At 35.6% G+C, this 21,724-nt stretch overlaps 1 protein-coding gene across 1 annotated transcript; it reads left to right on the forward strand.

Moving 5' to 3' along the window:
- The first annotated feature begins 20,811 nt into the window (after positions 1-20,811).
- Positions 20,812-21,351, forward strand: LOC129220632 (protein D3-like). The gene has a single exon (XM_054855062.1). The coding sequence runs from the start codon at positions 20,812-20,814 to the stop codon at positions 21,349-21,351; it is 540 nt and encodes a 179-aa protein (XP_054711037.1).
- The last annotated feature ends 373 nt before the right edge of the window (positions 21,352-21,724 follow it).

Consider the following 21,724-nt stretch of genomic DNA (forward strand, 5'->3'; position numbering starts at 1 on the left):
TCCAGAGGGACAATAACGAACAACTTAGAAGAAAATTTATTGAAGTCAGCCACAGGATAGAGGAAATGATCTCTGAGAGCAAAAAAGAAAAGTGGGCTGAACTATGCAGCAAACTGGACCCCACAAAAGGAACATCACAATACTGGAAACTATTAAAGGTCCTAAATAACTCTAGCATCCCAATGTCCAAGAAACCTCAGTCAAACGTTATCTCAATGGACGGAGTTAATGCAAGAACAAACAAGGAAGCAGCAAATATGCTTGCAAAACAGTATGAAGTTACAAGCAAACTTAAGTTCACAGTAGAGGACAGGTTGCAGTACCAGAAATATAAATCAATCATTGAGAATAACAAGGGTTTTTGCGCAGAGGAAATTTTCACATCTGATCTTACCCTCGATGAACTGGAATATGCTATTCGGCGCCTTAATCAAACGAAATCTCCAGGACCTGATGTTATCTTTGGTCAGATGATTGTACACTTTGGAGAAATTGCCAAAAGGTACTTACTCAACATTTTTAATACCTCCTGGCGCAGTGGCAAATTGCCCAAGATTTGGAAGAGCTCTATCATCATACCTATCCTCAAGGCGGGAAAGGATGCTTCCAATTGCAAAGGTTATAGACCTATATCCCTGACATGCATTCTCTGTAAGCTTATGGAGCGTGTAATCCACTGCCGTCTTATGAATTATCTCACGGAGCACAACATTCTTCATTTCTATCAAACAGCCTATCGTGCCAATCATAGCACTGTGGACCAGTTGTTCTACCTGAGTCAAACAATAATCAATGGTTTCCAAGAAAAGCCTCATTTGAAAACTGTCGCAGTATTTTTAGACCTCTCTTCAGCTTTTGACCGAGTTTGGCGTCAAAAACTGGTAGACATTATCCACAGTTCTGGAATCAAGGGAAATGCACTCCTCTGGATTAATGACTTTCTCAGAGGCAGGAGATTCTCTGTTAAGTTCAATGGTGTGCTCTCTGAGTCACGTAGACTGTGGGCTGGAGTACCTCAGGGTTCAGTTCTCAGTCCTCTTCTTTTTCTTACATATATGAACACCATTCACCCTCACATTCATCCAGACACGAAAATCGCATGCTACGCAGACGATGTCGCTCTATGGCATACTCACGCAGACATTGCAGCATCAGAGGAGGCTCTGAACAAATCTCTGAGGGGCATAGCTGCATGGGCAAAAGAGCTCAAGTTGACCATAAATGCTGACAAGACAAACTTTTGCATTTTCTCTACTGACAGACGACATAGAGGCACTTTTAATGCAAATATTAAAATTGAAGACTCCAACATCGAAAGGATTTTCTTCCCTACCTATCTCGGAGTAACCTTAGACCCTGAGCTTCGCTTTTCAAAGCACATTGAACAAACTTCCAACAAAGCGCTTGGAAAATTAAACATACTTAGAAAACTCTGCGGAACTACATGGGGATCAAGACCTAAAACCCTAAAAAGTGCTTATTGCTCTATTATTAGACCAGTACTTGAATATGCTGCCCCAATCTGGTGTCCGGCATCCGCCACTTCCAAACTTAAATTAGATTCAATACAACACCGAGCATCAAAAATTATTATTGGCGCAGTCTCTTCCACTAATAACGAAAAAGCTGAACAGGAATGTGGTCTGCCTCCTCTGGAGTGTAGGCGCAATCTTACCACCATTAAGTTCACCAACAAACTACATTGCTACAATAAAGACCATATCTCCACCAGAGTGTTCAACGAATGGAAAGACAGGAAAAGGCTTAAAAGATCATCAACGCTCCAACTTGATGGAGACATCAGGAGCCAAATAAAGTTAGAGCATTCCACCTTGAACTTTTTGCAAGAGCCTCTATTTCCCGGAAAGCCACCAAAGGAAACAAAGATTAATTTGAACCTCCTACAGCCATGCTCGAAAAAAGAAGACCCACAAACACTCAGACAAAAAGGCCTTGAGACGATTGAAAAGTTCTCCCAGGGTAACTTTGTGACTGTCTATACGGACGGCTCATCTGACACATCCCTCAACAAAGGAGGTGCTGGCATTCTCTTCCTCCTTCCAAATGGAGATAAATATACACATAAAATCAACACAGGCATAATTGCTTCTAACTTCACCAGCGAACTTCTTGCGATTAAGGAGGCACTCACCTTTTACATGACCAATCAAGAGATCTCAGTCCCAACTGATGGATTGGCAATCTTCTCTGACTCAAATGCGGCCTTAGAAGCAATCAAAAACGGAGCAACCAACATCACCTCTGCCATAAATGCCCTACTCGAAGACTTGCACGGCAATGGAAAATCCTGCATGCTGCAATGGATACCGGCACACGTGAATATTGAAGGGAATGAGTGTGCGGATTACCTAGCAAAAGAAGGCAGAAACATTGGCAAACCTTGCACCACCATCACGCTAGCAGACTCAAATGCTGTCGCAAAACATAGACTTCTGCCACATAACTTTAAGAAGCCCCTCATCACCGACTTTGATTGCCCCAGAATCCTAACATCTACAATTGCAAGATTAAGAACAAACCACTATAAAGGGATGAAAATTCTTCCCGACAAAACGAGAACTTATATCCCCTGCAAGAACTGCACCGATGCCCAACTGACTCCGGATCACATTCTTGAGTGCCCGGCCCTTATCCCACATGTTCTGCAGCTGGGTATGGTGCCACTGGCTTCAGAACTTCGAGAGGTCCTCTACAGCACAGATGCGTTGCAGCTAGCGGGCGCGGTCTTGAAGACACACGGAGCCATTTAATTGTCCATGGACACGACAAAAAAAAAAAAAAAAAAAGCCTTGAACAGTCGGACGAAAAGCAAAAATAATCTTACTACTATTATATATGCGAAATTTGTCTGTATGGATGTATGGATGTTTGTTACTCTTTCACGCAAAAACTACTGAATGGATTTTGATGAAACTTTACAATAATATAGCTTATGCATCAGAATAACACATAGGGTAGTTTTCGTCCCATTACGGGGGGCAAAACCCCCTTAGGGGGGCAATAAAACACAATTTTCGTATAAATTCTCTAATATGGGGATGAAAAAACACTTGCACATATTAACATTATGTGTCCATCGAAAGCTCTGATTTTTCTGCTTAAGGTGGCGCCTGTTCGAAATTTTTAAGTAGAATAAAAAACGAGTTATGAGCTTTTTAGTTCCATGTTCGAAGGCTTTCTTTAACTCAATACAATATTTAGTGTATCATCTCAACTCCCTGTCGATAACGGCTATTGTCGTATTGTTGACTATCTTTGCTTTTCGTGACTGTTCAAGGCTTTTCTCAAGTCAAATCTTGAAGTAAGATTTTTGCACAAGATTGGCAAATAATACATGGATTTGGCTGATTTTTTTCCATTTTAATGCAACTTTGAGTCAATTAATGGTTTTTTTTATTTATTTGTATTGACTGGGTATTTAATCGATCAGCTGGAATCTAGCCAAATTTCTTTTTGTGGAATCATTTCAATAGCTAAGGCATTTGGCATTTTTTTCAACTGTCGCTGTTTTTGAAGCTAAAGACTACGCAATAATGTTTCTCAGTTTTCACCATGTAATCAAATATCGCCATTTCTTTAATATTTCTTTCTTTAAATTTGTTAACACGTAAAATAATTCGCCAACTAATTCGCAAATTCATAAACAGCGCAAAAACTTCCATTACTTTGTCTTTGCACACAATTTCAAACAATTGCCAAATTTTTACTGTTTATTGGAACATGGCCCCACTGAATGCGCTGGCGCTTACCAGGCCTTGACAATTTTTGACTTTCTTGTGTTAAACCGGGGCAACTATTTCTGCACTTGAACATGGCCACACTAGATGGAAAAACTTCATATTTGCCCATTCTGACCGCAAGGAGGCGCCACAAGCCACGGTTGCATCCACCAATCAACGACAAGTTTCAAAGCTTGTTTATTTTAATTAATAAATGGAACATGTAACAAACATCAATATTTCGCAAGATGCTCAGAAATATACCGTAAAAACCAATTCGAATCGAATTAGTAAAGTTATTTAGCTGATTATTTAATGCGTAAATGGTGGATCTAAAGTTGTTAGGCAATTTCTTTTAATTTAATTTTACATGTTCATTTATAGCTTGTGTATCATTTGATGGATTATTTTACGCTTAATGGAGAAACATAATTATTCAGAGGATTTTTTTTTATTATAATGAACTTTTAGATCTTGTTTCTAGGGCTTATCGCTTCGCTTGCAAGTCTTTGAAAAAGACAAAATAGTTTATGGTATCGCCAAATAAATACTTCATATGTAACTTGAAATAGTCCCCGACAATAAATAAAATTGAAACTAATCGCCAGATTAAAAAATGCTCCGCTACGTACCTATCACGGAAAATAAGCCCCCCCCCCCCACACTTTTTTTTTATTTTAAGAAATGCTAGATATTTAGAGCTGCTCCTAATGCTATACTATTAGAACAAGATTACAAAAATTTGTAAGCAGATCTTAGATTCCTGCGGATACTTGACGGTCTACTGTGTGTGTGTATTTTATTTTTCCAACAGAAAATTCATATCCTAATTTTCGCCAAACTTGGCGATCAAATTTCCTGCAAATCTGCCCATTTTTTTTTTAAAAATTAGTTTCACAAATTCATGTGTAGATATTTGAGGAGTTTCTTTCCCTATTGCATGTATTTGTTAAATGTTAAAAATAAATTTTAAAAAATAATAATAATTTGAATTTTGGCTGCTTGAAGAGTTCGTATTAAGTTATTCACGATCATGAATTGCGATAGGATCCTACTCGTTGGGTTTCTTGTTTCTACAAATGGAATGAAATGGAAATGACCAAGAAATTTGCACCCGTCATAATATTACTGTTGATTTTTTAGAATAGGTAATACGAGGCCGTAAGTAAGATAAATATTTTATGGCCGAATCTGACCTTTATCATAAAAATTATTTACTGCGTGAACACTTTATAACAATTGAAAAATATATTGAAGTAATAGCACCTGGGATGCTATAGGTAAGGTGGGAGCCTGGGGGTGGGGATAGAACCTGAGCTAAAGTGAACGCTCTCCGGTCTGTGCGCCTTCCGATGTGTGTGTGTACACCCAAACCTGTTTTTGTGCGGACTTTTTTTTGTGTAGTTTATAAAAAATATTTATAAAACGGGCGAAAATTATTTATCAAACGAGTGCTTGGTAGTACCATCAAGGGTCGACAGGGGCATCCAATGGGAAGTCACTGTGACTTTCCAAAAATTTCTTAATTCGGGAAATTTTTCGGGAGTCGGCAAAATTATCATCGCTTGGTTTATTTTGATTTCGTTTAAATATAATATTTTGGGTATTTTCTACGTGAGACTTTTTTTATGCAGTCCCTATCCACCGCATAAAAAAATATTTTTCAACTCATTTGTGAAAACTTTTTAAAGCTACTGGTGAAGTTTCAAGCATTTTTTTTACAAGATTTTTTTATGCGGTCCCTATTCACCGCATAAAAAGAGGATTGGGTGTATATATATATTTCTTTAATGCTCAAAGCGTGTGAAGCAACAGGGTCGTTTCCGAAATTTTAAGGGTTTTTTTTTTTTTTTGAAAGAACATTTTTAAAATCATAGGATCTGATCATTTTTTAAAATAACTTGACTGTTTAATATTTAAAAAAAAAAAAAGCATTAATCGGTGCGCTTTCATTGTTTACGCTTCTGCCGATGACATCACAAATGATGAAATGCCATTCACTGATTCCACTCACAGAGCACAATATTCAATTAGTTTCTTTACTCACAAGTGTTGGCAACTATATGATTGATAGTAAGCGTAGAGTGCAATATGTAATTCGCTTCTTGATCATCATAACGTAGAAACGCTGTAGACAGATGCGCCAAAGTACATCATTTGTGACGTCATAAAGAACACGCCTTATTTTCAAAATCGGACAATTAAAAAAATTAATTAAAAACTAAGCTTTGGGAAAATGAAAGTTTTTTCTAGCTCCATGTTATTTTTATTTATTTTTTGATTATGCTATGAATTTCCTTTTGTAAGAAAAAAAAATCTGCACTTTTTCGAAATAGCTCTTGTGCACTAAGCGTTTGTGCATCTCTATGCGTATTGTGCACTAATATACTACTAAAATCTACACTAAAGTTATTATAACATGAGATGTGCTAAAAATGGAAGGGGAAATAGATAAATGACATTATTTTGGTGTCCGTACAATATTGGTGCGAGAACCACGGACCCGTCGTAGAACCATGTATTAGTCACACTCTGATTTTAAATGTTTTTAAAATTATGTTAATGGTTCATTTTCTTAAATTGCCATGATATTTTTAACTTTTCTATTGTTCTTCTTCATTTGAAAAAGAATATTCCTAACCAGGCCTGTCAAGTGGGGATATCACGGTGGGGAGGAGGCAATTATGACACCCCTAAATTTTACAAACATACTAAAATTAGGCATTTTGCTCGTATTTTGTTGTTTTTTCCCCCTACACAAAACCTTTGCCCCCCCCCCCCCGCGAATTTTTAAATGTCGGGCCTGTTCGTACGTTTTTAATTAGATTCTGTTCGTTGTAAAATATACACTACATTACGAGCGAAAAGAATGGCAATTGTTAACGTAAATTCCTATACCCCCCCCCCTCCTCTAATCCCCATCAGGGTCAAAAGGGGCAATGAATGACCCTCTCAAGTTTTGAAGAATGAATGTATTTACAGATTGCGGAGCGTGGTATGTAATTTATTGAGCAGAAAAAATTTGCATGTAAATGAGCATGTAAAATTAGAAATGAGAGCTGCCTGCCATATATCATCAATCTTAGAACTGTTGTATCCAAAAAGGAAACCCCAGGGGATTTACAATAAAAAATTTGAAAATTATTTGCAAAGCTTTCAAAAAAAAAAAAGTTTGAAAAAATATATTAAGAATTACGCATTAATATTAAATAAAAAGTCATATGTTTTCTGTGTTTAGTTAAAAATTTTTATTACACGTAATTTCTGATATGATATTAAAATAACAATAAGAAATGCTCTTCACCTTTGTAATACAATGTTTATTCAGCACTTTTTCTCTTCATTCATTCTTTTGAAATTAAAATTTTCGTCAAATGACGTATGCCCGATAATAAGTCGAGAAATCACGTAATTCACAGATGCCAAAGCGCCAACGCTCACAATCACGCCAAGTGGAAACAAAAACAGGGGTAGCCAGTGGCGCCCTCTTTGTTGCCATGAATTTCAGCGATTGCCACGGCCGTTAAGTATTCAGTGGGGCCATGATTGGAAACATTTCGGGTAGCATCATTGTTGACCCTATTTTGGGACGATTTCTACGGTAAGAAGTTACACATTATACAATAATTTAGATTGCCGGTGTAGCGCTGGATATTATGTATTTGATGGAGATCGAGATTATAAGAGAACTGTTTCACTTTATTTAAGAATAGTTGACTTCACTCGAATCGGATTTTTTGGGAATTACCCAAACTGACTTCTTTACAACTCTTGAACGTTTTCGTGATTTATTTTTTGTGGTTTTTGGGTTTCTTTTTAGTTTTGCCAAAATTTCATTTACTCCCTTTCCCCCTAATTTTCAGTTTTAATCATACCTTTTGGTACATTTAAGGGGGCAATTTGAAATGTCGACGAAACTAGTGACAAACGATGTTTTGGTAACTATTTGACCTTTGCCTGTAATGTCCATTAACTTGAATCAATTGAAAAAAAAAACTACATCAACGTGAGCGAAGCCGCGGGCAAAAGCTGGTCAACAATATAACAATTGTCGCTCTTGACAAGGAGTTTAGATGATACACTAAATACTGTATTGGGTTGAGGAAAGCCTTCAAACGTGGAACTAAAAAGCTCATAATTCGTTTTTTATTCTACTTAGAAATTTCGAACAGGTGCCATCTTCAGCAGAAAAATCAGAGCTTTCGATAGACATATAATGTTAATATATGAGCAAGTATTTTTTCATCCCCATTTTTGAGAACTTATACGAAAATTGTGTTTTATCACCCCCTGTGGGGGTTTGTCCCCATAACGGGATGAAAACTACCCTATGTGTTAGTCTGATGCATAAGCTGTACTGTACTTACTATAAAGTTTCATCAAAACCATTCAGTAGTTTTTGCGTGAAAGAGTAACAAACATCCATCCATCCATACATCCATACAGACAAACTTTTGCATATATATAATAGTAGTAAGATGGTAAGATAAGAAGAATTTTCTCCATAAAATAACAATAAGATAGAGAAAATAACAAATTTTTTTTTTCAAAAAGAACTTATTTCATTTCAGCGAGCAAACAAAAATAAACTGTTCTAAGCTATGACCAATCATAGAACTGCTTTCTATCTCTCATGATCCTTTGCCACACGCCATGTCTGTAGTAATTTCTTGTACTTAGGAGATAAGTGTCGCGTCTATAAAGCTTCATGACTGCAAGAAAGACCAGGGCTTACTTTCTAGCAATAAGAGTGCCGGAGCTCTGAAGTCCTCAGAATTTATTTGTACCTTCATAAACAGGTTTCAACTTCGTCTAATCTGTCAAGAAATTGAAAAGAAGTACAGGACCTCAGTTTCCGTGGACTCCCATGAAAATTAAGCCCCGAAAAAGAGTATTTTTTTTTCATTTTAGTTTCAATTTCCATTGTATCTTGGAAGAATCTTACCTGTATTTTTGGCTCAGGAAGTCCGGTCTTCCGTGCCAGGTTTTCACGGTTTTCCAAGTCAGGATACTGTGTTTTTGAGAAAGTTTGCTCTAAAGCTGCCAACTGTTGCTGGGAAAAGGCGGTTCTGTTTCGACGGTGTTTGCCTAAAGGAGTGTTTGTAACACCACGGAAATCTAAAACAAGAATTAATGAAAAGTTAAAATAATGTTACTGTGCTACTTAGGCTGACCTACCCTCATCGAGTTTATTCAAGTTACATATCAAAACATGTTTAAAACTATTACAAACGCGATGATGTAGGATTTTAAGCGGTAAGTTACCGTTCATAGTCCTGGGCAAAGGCATAACTACATGTAATATACCGACAAACCGGTTATGCCATCCAAAGACTGCAGCTTTGTCCCTAATTCAGGACATTGCATGTAAACAATGGTATTGAGTTGCCTAAGCCTGTGTTTTTAAACTTTTTCACTACAATGACCATATGGCATCCTCCGAATCCTAAGCGGAAAACATTCGATATAAATAATATTTTCACTCCAATCATATTAGGTGAAATGAGATGTGTCCAAAAGATTTCTTTAATAAATTAATTTACAACTATTAAATTATACAGGGTGAGTTAGATCGAATCTGCCATACGAAAGGGGGTAATAGAAGAGCCCGAGCGGAGCATAGAAACACCCATTATTGTGTCCAATCCTTAACCGTAACCGAGATGTGGTAGATACAAGGAAAACGAGGAAAAAAAAACCAAAATTCTGAGAAAGCGACCGATTTCTGAAATTCCTGTGAGACCTACACACAAAATAAGTACATGTTTGAGAAGAGCAGACTAAACCCTACAAAATGGCACTTTTTGCATCAAGATAGTCGCATTTTACAGCGAGCTACAAGACTTGAAACATTGGACACACTCAGAATAGAAATGGTGTCAAAGTTTTCAATCGACATTTTCAAAGACAACCGTATGAGCTACAATCGGGCAAATCTACCAAAAACTGACCCATTTCACTAACTTTTAGATGATACAAGAACAACTTATATTAGGCTTCAAGTTAAGCAGAAATTCAGGCTTTTGTTTGAAGCAGTGTAAAAATCTGCATTCGTTGAAAATGGAAAATCGGCGAAGAGTCACACTTCTCTGTTTTAATTTTCTGTTTCACGTAAGCATTTTGCTTTCTTCTTTTAAGGAAGTAATATTTTTATATCAAAATAATAGTTTTAACATTTGGGAAAACACATGAGATATCAAAAGTATAAATAAAAAAAGCACTACTTTAATGTGAATTATACAAAGGAAAAATCTATACTAATATTATAAAGAGAGAGGGCGGATTTTTGTGTGTTTATATGTTCGAGGTAATCTCTGGGACCACTGCACCTATTTGAAAAATTCCTTCACTATATGAAAGGTGCTTTCTTACTGAGTAACATAGTCTATAATTCGAAAAATGTACCCAAACTAACTTCTTTACAACTCCAGAACGTTTTCCTGATTTATGTAGTGTGATTTTTTGGGTGTCTTCCCAGTTTTGCCGACATTTCATTCCCCCCCCCCCTCCGTTGATTTTCAGTTTTTATCATATCTTTTGATATATTAATGAGGGGAGGCCATTTTAAATGTCGGCGAAACTGGGAAGAAACCATTTTTTGCTAACTATTTGACCTTTCCCTGTGTTGACCATTAACTTGAACCGATTGAAAAAAACTACATCGACGTGAGCGAAGCCGCGGGTAAAAACTAGTCAATAATTAAGAAGTTACACTAACATCATTTAATCAATCTTCAAAATTTACAATAGATGCTGACATTGATCGCAGCAACACCTGGTACATGCCCTTGCCTTTTTGCAAACGGAAAAAACTTGCTGTAAGCGATATTTCATTTCTTTGTTTTACTACTGCTCCATCCAGACAGTTGCGCAATTCCTGCAAACTGGCCACTTCTGCTTTGCATACTTCTTGTTTTAAGAATCCTCAAAGAAATCCACTGGCGTCAGGTCTGGCTGGCGTAAGGTCTGGCGATTTAGGTGGCTAAGGAATGGGACCTCTACGACCAATCCATTGGGGATACTGTTCAGTCAGAAAAATTCCGAACGGCATTTAAAAGTGAGCAAGGTTACAATCGTGGTGAAAAACGAACCAGGAAGCGGGCTGGGGTCACGGTTCTGCCGATGTTGAGGAGTATATGCTGGACCGAGTAGTGGAAAACCCAAGTATGAGTTCATGCGCGATAGCTAGAGAAGGTGGACTTTCACAAAGTAAAGTTATGAAAACAATGCACCAAAGCAAGTATCACCCTTACCATTTTACACTAGTACAAGAATTGCGCAATTCAGTTTTAGAAAAGCGGGTAAGATGTAGATGGCTACTTATCCGGAGACATTGAAGAACACCATTTCCTAAGAAACATACTGTGGACAGATGAGTCGTTGTTCACTAGAACTGACGTTGTTCACGTTGCATCATAAATTCGCCAGCGTTAATATGCTGTACATAATCCTTTTTTAACTCGAAGCTCATCGTTCCAAACTCAATTCAGCTTAACTGTTTGGTTTGGCGTAATTGGAGATTATTTAATTGGTCCGTATGTGTTTCGAAGTAGCCTAACAGGAAACATATTTAGAGTTCATTGAATATTATTTGACTGGCTTACTTGATGCTATTCCTGTTCCAGAAAAAGCAGAAATAGTTTTCCAACACGATGCAGTCCCTACACATTCTTCAAATGCCGTTCGGGATTTTCTTACTGAACAGTATCCCCAATTTATTGGTCGTACGGGCCTCATTCCTTGGCCCCCTAGACCACCAGACCTGACTCCAGTGAACTTCTTTGTTTGGGGATTCTTAAAACTAGAAGTTTACAAAGCAAAAGTAGCCAGTTTTCAGGAATTGAGCAACCGGCTTGATGGAACACTAGTGGAACTAAGAAATGAAATTTCACTTAGAGCAACGCGGATTTCCGTTCGTAAAAAGGCAAGGGCATGTATAGGTGTGGTGGTTACCAATTTCAGCATCGATTGTAAATTTTGAAGCTTGATTAAATGCATTCATTGTGTGTGATGTTAGAGTAACTTTTTTTATTATTGATTTTTCCTTCGTGAAAAGCACGGGAAAGTAATGCTTTCTTTATTTCTACTAATTGTTATTTCTTGTGTTTTTTCAATTAATAAAGTGTTAAAACTATTATTTTGATATAAAAATATCATTTTCGTAAAAAAAAAGCAACATGCTTCAGTGAAACAGAAAATTTAAAACAGAGAAGTGCGACTCTTCGGTGGTTTTCCTTTTTCAACGAATGCTGATTTTTTCTCTCATTCAAACAAAAGACTGAATTTCTGCTGAACTTAAAGACTAACACGATTTGTTGTTGTATCATCTGAAAGCTAGTGAAATGGGTCAGTTTTTGGTAGATTTGCTCAATCGTAGCTCATTTAGTGGTATTTGAAAATGTCGATTGAAAACTTTGGCACCATTTCAATTCTGAGTGTGTCCAATGTTTCAAGTCTTGTAGCTCGCTGTAAAATGCGACTATCTTGATGAGAAAAGAGCCATTTTGTAGGATTTATTCTGTTCTTTCCAAAATATACTTATTTTTGTGTTGGTCCTACAGGAATCTCAGAAATCGGTCGTTTTCTCAGATTTTTTTAAACTCATTTTCCTTATATCTACCATAACTCGGTTGCGGTTAAGGATTGCACACGATAATGGAGGTTCTATGCTCTACTTGGGCTCTTTTATCACCCCCTTTCATATGGCAGATTCTATCAAACTCAGCCTGTATAGATAAATTTCCCTACCTGTCTGCGGTAAAAAATTGCTCGTTGACCACAGGATGAGAATCACTGGTCTAAGCAAAAGTGGTTCAATAATGGGGTTGTTCCGATTTAAAGTTTCAAAAATTGAGTGATTCTACAGATTTTCTGCAAGTGTCTTTACATTTTGCACGAATATGCAAATTTTCTGCAGATTTTTTTTATATTAGAAGATGATTTGAATTCCCGCAAATGACGGTTAATTAACTCAAAACTCGACGTTTTCACTGGAAAAAATATGTGGTGCTTGTACAAAATTCTTCAAGAATTCCGCAAAATTACTTCTTTTATTGGAAGATGCTCGCAGAAAATCCGTAGAATTACTCAATGTTGTTGTTTCCTTCAGTCAAAAGTAGTACTTTTAGTCACTGAAATTGATAGAATAAGCAAAAAAAAAAAAAAAAAAAGCATGGACCCAGAATTTTTTTTTCATTTTCCCAACAGTTATTTTTTAATTAATTTTTTAACATGTCCGATTTTGCAAACAAGGCGTGGTCTTGATGACGTCACAAATGATGCTCTTTAGCACATTTTGTACCACGTTTCCACGTTATGATAATGAAGAAGCGAATTAAAATTGCGCTCTACGCTATCAACCATATCGTTGCCAATACACGTGAATAAAGATGCCAATTAAATATTTTGCTCTGTGAATGACAACACAGAATGGCATTTCATCATTTGTGATGTCATCGGCAAAAAATGTAAACAATGAAGGCGCACCGATTTAAGTAATTTTTTTAAAATATTAAATTTAAACAAATTATTTAAAAAATGGTTATATACTATGTTTTTAAACATGTTCTTTCAGAACAAAATACTTTTAAAATTTTGGAAACGACACCATTACCGAAACTTCAAATTGCAGCAACATTATGCTTGAACCGTTTTCTCTTGACAACTCTGTGCCATCTCGTTTGTAATATTTTTATCTATGTTTATATGTACAACGTATTAGGAAACTGGATGAGGGTAGATCAACCTGAATCAGATCTTGTACTTTTAATATGAGAAATAAGAGAATAAGGAGAAATACCGAATAAGAGAAATTATCTGGATAAATAGAGAAATAATAAACAAATTAAAATAAACTTAACAAAATGAAAAAATTTGATTCTAAATATGGAAAATCCTTAAAGTAACGGCATTTAATCTTTACTAATAATAAAGCTGAAAGTCTCTCTGTCCGGAGGATGTCTGGATGTCTGGATCTCTGTGACGCGCATAGCGCCCAGACCGTTCGGCCGATTTTCATGAAATTTGGCACAAAGTTAGTTTGTAGCATGGGGTGTGCAACTCGAAGCGATTTTTCGAAAATTCGATGTGGTTTTTTTTCTATTCCAATTTTAAGAACAAAAATATCATAAGATGGACGAGTAAATTACGAAATTATAACGTGGAACCGTAACATGGGCACAAGCCAATTGGCGAGATACGAAATTATCATAACGTGGAACCGTAACATGGGCACAAGCCAAGTAGCGAGAAAATTCACCTCACATTATTTGTAAATATAGGCGAGCCAAAAGATCTTTTAATTTTTCTATTACGGGCAAAGCCGTGCGGGTACCACTAGTAATACAATAAAAATAATGATGAAATCTAATTTCAGTTTGAACGAGTTTTTTCGATAGCATGAGAATGTGATTTCAACATGCAACGGACGTTACGCCCTGTGTAAGTTGAAACTATTTTACAACTAATGTAAAGCAAATATCCAAATATTCAAGTGCCTTTTAAAATTAGAAATATTGAATAACTTGGATCCTAAGTTAAAATTCTGATGGCGAGATGCAACGGAAACTTTTTATCGTCATAAGTAATTTTTTGAATTCAATAAATGTGAAGTTGGCAAAAATGTCCTACGATGCTTTCGCGTTCTAAAATATTCTACATTTAAATAGAGCAGTTGAACAGTCATTAAATCAGATACAATGTGCTTCGGATCCAATTATAGATAGTTTAAAAAGATGAGTGCTACGGTGTCAGTGGGAAAATGTCCGACTCCTATTCTTGGAGTTTTAAATCCGCCGACTCTGATTCTCGTCTACGACTCCTTTGCTCCATAATCAACCCGATCCTGAATCCACGACTACGAATCCGACTCCACAACATGGCAGATCTGTAGACACGAAGGGGAAATGACCAACTCAAACTCCTTTACTCCAAAAGAGGTTCAAATCTGCCTCCGCAGAACGGTTTATTCCTAGGTTCACCGACATTTAAAATTTCGTCCCCCCTTAAAAATATTAAAAACTATTATTGAAACTGAGAAACAGGGAGGAAGGAAATTTCGTGTTGGTGAAATTGGGGGAACCCCCGCAGAATTGCTTAAAAGTGCTGATTTTTTAAAGCATTTTTGAATTATAGTGAAATATTAGGAAAGTATATTTTGTATTGCTTTTCTGCCTGTTTCCTGAAAAACAAATTTCGAGAGAAAACTTTCATTTATCACATTTCATTTTACTGTACTTCTAAAATGTTTAACAAAAGTATATAAGAAAAGAAACTTTTAAGTTCAAAATTTCATTTTGTCGTCTGAATGAAAATTCACTTTTTTTTTTTTTGTTAATGCACCCATACGTCTCATCCAATTTAATCTTATTTTTGTTAATGCATCGAATTATAATACATTGAAACTAACATAAAACGAATAGTCTTAGTGCTGAACATGATCCATCGTATAGTAGTTTGAAATACCACTAAGTAAGTGGAGAACGCAGGTATAAATCCTGTCGGCGTTTTTTTTTTTTTTTTTTTTGTACTGAAGTGAGTGCCACACTTCGTTTGATTGTAAAAACATGCAGGGGCGGCAAATAGGGGGGTCAAGAGGGGGCGGTTGGACCCCCAAATCTTTTGAGCAGAATGATAGAAAATATGTGATCTCAATGTATGTAAGTCGGAAATCCATGTTCATTAAAAAAGAGTCTCGCTGGTTCTCAGTAGCTATTTGATGAAACTCGACACATTCCTTGACTAGAAAAAGTGTTTTTCGTTATTCGGATGATGACTTAGAAATTCATGAAATATTTTCCGGGCCTTTTCTGAACATAAAAAATTGATAGAGAATCATTGTTAATTTTAACTAAAGAAGACATTTCTTCAAATAGGCTAAATATTTCATACTTGTGTGCCCAGTGTAACGATGGTATGTCCAATATGAGAGGCTCGTGCAAAGTGGTGTTGCTGCATGATTTTCAGAAGAAAATTCTTTGATATTTTACAATCACTTTTACGCTCATTTTTTAAGTGTATATTTATTTAATGAGCGTTCATCGCTTTCTTCTGCTAGAAACACGTTTCAGCTGCTCAATGCATTATATGTTTTCATAGAACCTTATTAAAAATGCATGTGATTATTGAATTAAAAAAAACATATCAACAAATACCTTTTTTGGGGCTCTATAATTATGCAATCTCGGAGTGACACAAGTTGGTCTTCAAGAGTGAAAACCATAAATACATTTCTCTATAACTTCAAAGCAGCGATTTGACGACCGGAAGAATTATTGCAAAACAATTGTTTCATTGGTGAAAAAGCTCATGCCCTTTAGCATATATGACTACGTTAGAATTTTTATTCAATTTCTTTGTATTGAGGAAAGTTTTTGAAAAATGTTTTACTCTATCAAAACATCTTCAATCCGCTACCCTTAATTTTCGGACTATTTAAGTCACAGTTCAATCTAGCAATTGATCTGTGCACCATACTACCATACTTCAATCGACAATTGAAACTGAAAATAAGATTTTACATATAGATATATATTTCAACTAAGCGTGAAACTTTTCAAAAAAATTCTTCCTCCGAGCCAATTTTAAAAAGGTGAAAAAAAAGAAAAAAAATCCACATGATGATGTCAAGCCAAACAATGATTTTTTAATATTTTGTATGAAGTAGTAGATTATGTTTCGAATGAAATTAACACAAGATTTGATGATAATTATTTTTCTGTATGGTTGACTCTATATTATCTGGATTGGATTTTGAAGACGAAAATTTTTTTTTTTCAATTATGAGTATTCAATTTTAACATAAGGCAAGAAAAATTACAAGCACTATACCGACAGACCGGTTATCACATCCAGAGACTGCAGTTTGGTCCTTGTTATGGACTCATCATTCTGGAGTAGTAAATAACAGAGCTGGAGGCAGATGACATCTCCTTGAAGCTGAGAGCGCCGATGAGACTAGATTATTCAATGATGAAAAATTAAGCCCCTTACAATTTTTGAAGTTGCCTGGGTGGTTTTGAAGAGCTAGATGTAAAAAATGTTTTAATAAATAATTTTGTTACTTCAATTATTTTTTAACTATTCCTATCAGCTCAGCCAGTGGAGAAAGATTTTTTTTTATCTCTCAGGAGGTTAGAGAATTATTTTCGAAGCATAATGGGCAAAAAGTTCAAGCGAAGTCATATGTGCTAAAAGGCATGAGCTTTTTCACCATCTTTTCTATTTAGCTGTACTGGCAAAACAGCACGACACTGGGCACTGATTAGTAACACGATTCCCTGTTCTTCCGAATTTCAAAAATCATACATTAAAACTTTTCCAAAAGGTATAAAAACTTTAGTATCGAGATGTTTTGTATGATAACTTATTAGAAAGTTAATCAAAATTTTTAATAGTTTCTAAACACTAATTTTTATTCATATTAAACCGATTTTATGACCACTTCCTTTAGCTAATTTGCGTTTGGGACCGCACTGTGGTAATACCTATTTAAGAAACTCGACCCCCCAAATGAAATGCTGAAATGCCGCCCCTGAAAACATGTGACGTTATTTCTACCGGTACTTTCATTTCTTTTGAAATCACTCTCTTAAACCGATTAAAAGAAGGTATTTAAAAACCCAGTGCAGGCCACAGTAAGAGTTATTTAACAATGAATAAAGCTCTGTTTTACAAAAGAACAAATAGAAGAACCAATTCATTATGATTATTTGGTTTGTCTCCAGTTTCTCCGACATTTCAAATTTTCCCTCCCCTCCCCCCTTTAATATGTCAAAAGGTATGATTAAAACTGAAAAATGGGGAGGGGGGATGAAATGTTGACGAAGCTGGAAAGACACAGAGTATTTCATTGTTGAGTTCAGTATCGGATGGAAGTCTTGAAACGCATTGTTAATTTGGTTAATTCGAGTTATTTTTATGAACCTTAACAATTTCATTTTGAAATGAGATGCTGTTTTTTGGTTACTTTTCAAAAAAATGTATGTGAAGTACGTTGGTTACTTCTTGATTCATCAGCAGCCAAGCTGTTTTTCGAGACGTATTGTGGGGACGTTGTAGGTCACTTTTCCATCAAGATCTAGTGAATTAATTGCTCAGTGTGAGGAATGATTTTTCTCTTATAACTCTTACTGTAGTAGATATTTCTAACAGCAAATGCGTTAACTTGATTATTTATTTTCTTTTTTCTTTACTACTAAGGAAGAGTGATCTCGCAAATGTGCTTTAAAAAAATAAAAAATAATCTCGTCAAGTTTAAACATGGCAAACACTTTGCGGGTATTAATGTCAAATTGGTTGCCATTTCTCAATGCTGATTTGCAGGAATGAATTGGCAGATCGTAACTCTCAAAATTGAATGTATTTGTTCATTGTTTAGTTCAACGAGACTTCGCTCCATTCATCTACAATTTCGGAACTATTTATTTTAGTTGATAGGCTATTTTGTTGTTGATTTTGAGATGATAGTTTCGGAGCAGATACCCAACAGAGAAAACACAGGATTGCTTCCCAGTTGTCAAGATGCTACAGGTTCAACTTTGATTGTCACGTGCCATCAACAACACGTCAACAGAGTTCAAATGCTATTTTTCTTTTTTTTTTTGGAGGTAAATAATTTTGCATAGTGCGACTTCATTAATTAAACCAGTAACAACCAATGAGTTATCACTCCAAATGGAATGCAAAGACCTGTCACACGACAATGACCAGTCTTTCCGAAACTTATCTTGTTCCAAAAACGAGAATTCTCTATGCTGGAACATTTCTTCTGAGGCAACATCACTAATAGGAAAGTAAATTTTGCTTTAGTAAATTAAAACTTACCATCGAATAAATAGGGTCTTGCCATCCAAGGAACATATGACTGGTAAAATGAAGATGCAGATGGTCGAAAAACAGAATCCAGTGTTGTAGAGGGACTCAAAGAAATGTAACGGGAACCAGTAAGGGAAGCGTAGGAGTTAGGATAACCCGGAAGGCCGTCCTGTAAACAACAAAAATTCAGAAAAATTATTGCATGTTTTTTAACCGACTTCAAAAAGGAGGCGGTTATCAGTTCATACCGTATGTATGTTTTTTTTTTTTTTTGTTTGTCCACTCATAGCGTCTCACCTAGTGAACCGATTTTGATGATTCTTTTTTTAATGGATAGGGGATGGCTCAACTTAGGTCCCATTACTTTGTTTGCCCATATTTGTTCTTTAGAAAAAAAGTTATAGGCAAAAAACAGTACATTTTATGCAATTTCCCTATTAAATGATTAAAATGATATTGTATTGAAGTTCGCACTTTTCATCCGTGGATAACGGTGGCTCAGTGGTAGAATTCTCGCCTCCCACTCGAGCGACCCGGGTTCAAATCCCGACTAGGACAAAGTGAATTTTACTAAAATTTCGTTTCTACTGTGTCCCGTATTTTCTCGAATGTTCTATTAATTTCTGTATCTTTCCAAGTCTGGAAAGTTCCAGCACTTTCTCAAGTTGTATGTAAGGAGATGTAACGGGTTCATTCGTGGTTCTGAATAAAGATCTCGAGTTGAGACTAACGAGTATTCGCTTCATTTGCTTTCACATTGTCTTCGCTATCTTCATCTACGCGACAATATGAAACTCATTGTTATAAAAGTTTGGTGCCATATAACATTAATAGTAATTGTAATGATAATTTTGAATAAAGGCTTTTCTAAAGCAATACAGTGATATAGAGCCGAACTTCTTACTAGGTAACTTCTTACTTTTACTGAAATATCTACATTTACACTAAAAAGAATGAAATAAAAAAAATTTGAAAAAAAAAATAGAACCGACTTCAAAATTGCTCTAAAAAGTGAAAAATAATTTTATTCTTTAAACACCATCGATAATGCTTTTAAACATAATTTTTGAAGTTGGCGCAAAAACGATAGATAAAATCATTCACAGTCATAACTCAACTACAACTATAAATTTAACCAGGCCCAGTTTCTTCACTATCACATAAATTATGCATTGATGACAACATATTTGAATAACGATATAAATGTTTCGTTCGTAACTTTGGATGCTTTTCTGAAAAAAAATATGAACGAAGCATGGTTACACTGGATTTTACGTTTTGTTTTTGCGCCAACTTCAAAAATTATGTTTAAAAGCATTATCGATGGTGTTTAAAGAATAAAATTATTTTTCACTTTTTAGAGCAATTTTGAAGTCGGTTCTATTTTTTTTTTCAAAATTTTTTTTTGATAATACATTCAATTAAATTTCTTCTTCTCCAGTATTTGTCATTTTTAATTTGCCCGTTACCGTTGCGTAAAGATTATTCTCGATTTGGAATAAAAAGTCAAATGATCGATTTCATGAGTTGCAGTCATTGTTTTGAAGGAGAGGGGGGGTGAAACAACTTCTGTCTACTTATTCAAAAAAGATCGATTTGTGGCCGAGTTATTACTCCGGTGTTTTAAACCTTGCTTTGAGAAACGAGATAGTGGAGAGAGGGGCACATGTGAAGATAGTATGCTTTACTATCTTCTAGTATATATAGTATCTAGTGTGGTGTTGCATAACTTGGGGTTCAGTTTCATCTCCTTTTTGCCACAGACGTGTCTTCTCTTCTAAATTTCCTTACTCTGTTGCATTTTATAGCTCCACATGTCCACAAACCGCGTGACTTGGTTTGTAAAAAAAATAATGCCAAAACTTGTATATTTGTTATTAATTTTAAGTTTCTAGCATTACGTTGCTGATTAAATTTGTTTTTATTTTTAGGCTCCAATAGTTACAAAAATATTGTGATTCAAAAATAAGACCTAATATTAACTACTCAACCTGCCTCAACCTTCTTATGTTGCACATTTTTTGAAGCGAAACGAAAACTTATCGTCCAACTCTTTTGACATGAGCTAAATATGTAACTCGAATATTTGTTTATTCAAAAAAAAAAAAAAAAAAAATTTTTTTCCCGGCTCTTCATGCTTCCCGCAATTGTACAAAAATCTTTATTGCTGTCTTGGAGATTGAATAAAAATCTCAGTTTGAAGAAAGCTGCATTGGTCGTAATACCATCCACTCGCTGTTTTACGAGGCATACAGCCATGAAAAAGTTTGGAATCGTCCCTGACGTCATCGACCAGGCTCCTTCAGAAATAGTAAAAATTAAATATGGAGACAAATCTTTTGAATTAGGTGAAGAATTGACTCCAACAGACGTGAAGGATCTTCCTACAACCGTTTCTTTTCCATCCAAAGAAGAGGATTTTCATGCAATTTGCATGGTAGACCCTGACGCTCCTAGCCGCAGCAAGCCTGTCTATCGAGAATGGTTACATTGGCTAGTCGTCAACATCCCAGGAACTGATATCAGTAAAGGAAACACGATTGCTGAATATATAGGTGCAGGACCACCCATAGATACGGGATTGCATCGATACGTTTTCCTAGTTTATAAGCAACCTGCAGAGTTGATGTGTGACGAGGAAAAAATATCTAATACATCCACTAAAGATCGAGTGCAATTTGAAATACGGAAGTTTTCGAGAAAATATAGTTTAGGAGTCCCAATTGCCGGGAATTTTTTCTTAGCTCAATGGGATGATTACGTTCCGAAATTATATAAAAAGCTAGAATATAATTAAAGAGTTCTTTAAATTTGTGATACATGATTCCCGTTGGACTCGACTTTTAGTTATCAGACTTACTTGACTTTAGGAACATTTCTACACTCTTTGGAGATAAATTTAAAATTTTGTAGCCCAGCTAGCCTGTTAGCAATAAATTTTACTATTGAAATTTTGCTGAAGAAAATGTGTTTGAGTTCTTGTGAAAAGGAAGTTTTGGGAGAGACTTACCATAACATAGGCCTCTTTAAAATTTAAAATTTAAAGCTTTTTGGAGTTAAAAAAAGAATAAGTTACCAAACAATAGTTACATTAAAATGACAAAAATTTCGCAAAATACTTAAATTTAGCAATTAAAATAAAAAAAAATCAGACAAATATTTAAAAAATG

Source organism: Uloborus diversus, chromosome 4, assembly GCF_026930045.1.
Source record: "Uloborus diversus isolate 005 chromosome 4, Udiv.v.3.1, whole genome shotgun sequence".
In the NCBI taxonomy this organism is placed as follows: domain Eukaryota; kingdom Metazoa; phylum Arthropoda; class Arachnida; order Araneae; family Uloboridae; genus Uloborus; species Uloborus diversus.

Coding starts and splice junctions, on each gene's coding strand:
- LOC129220632 (XM_054855062.1), top strand. CDS start 20,812: ATGAAAAAGTTTGGAATCGTCCCTGACGTCATCGACCAGGCTCCTTCA.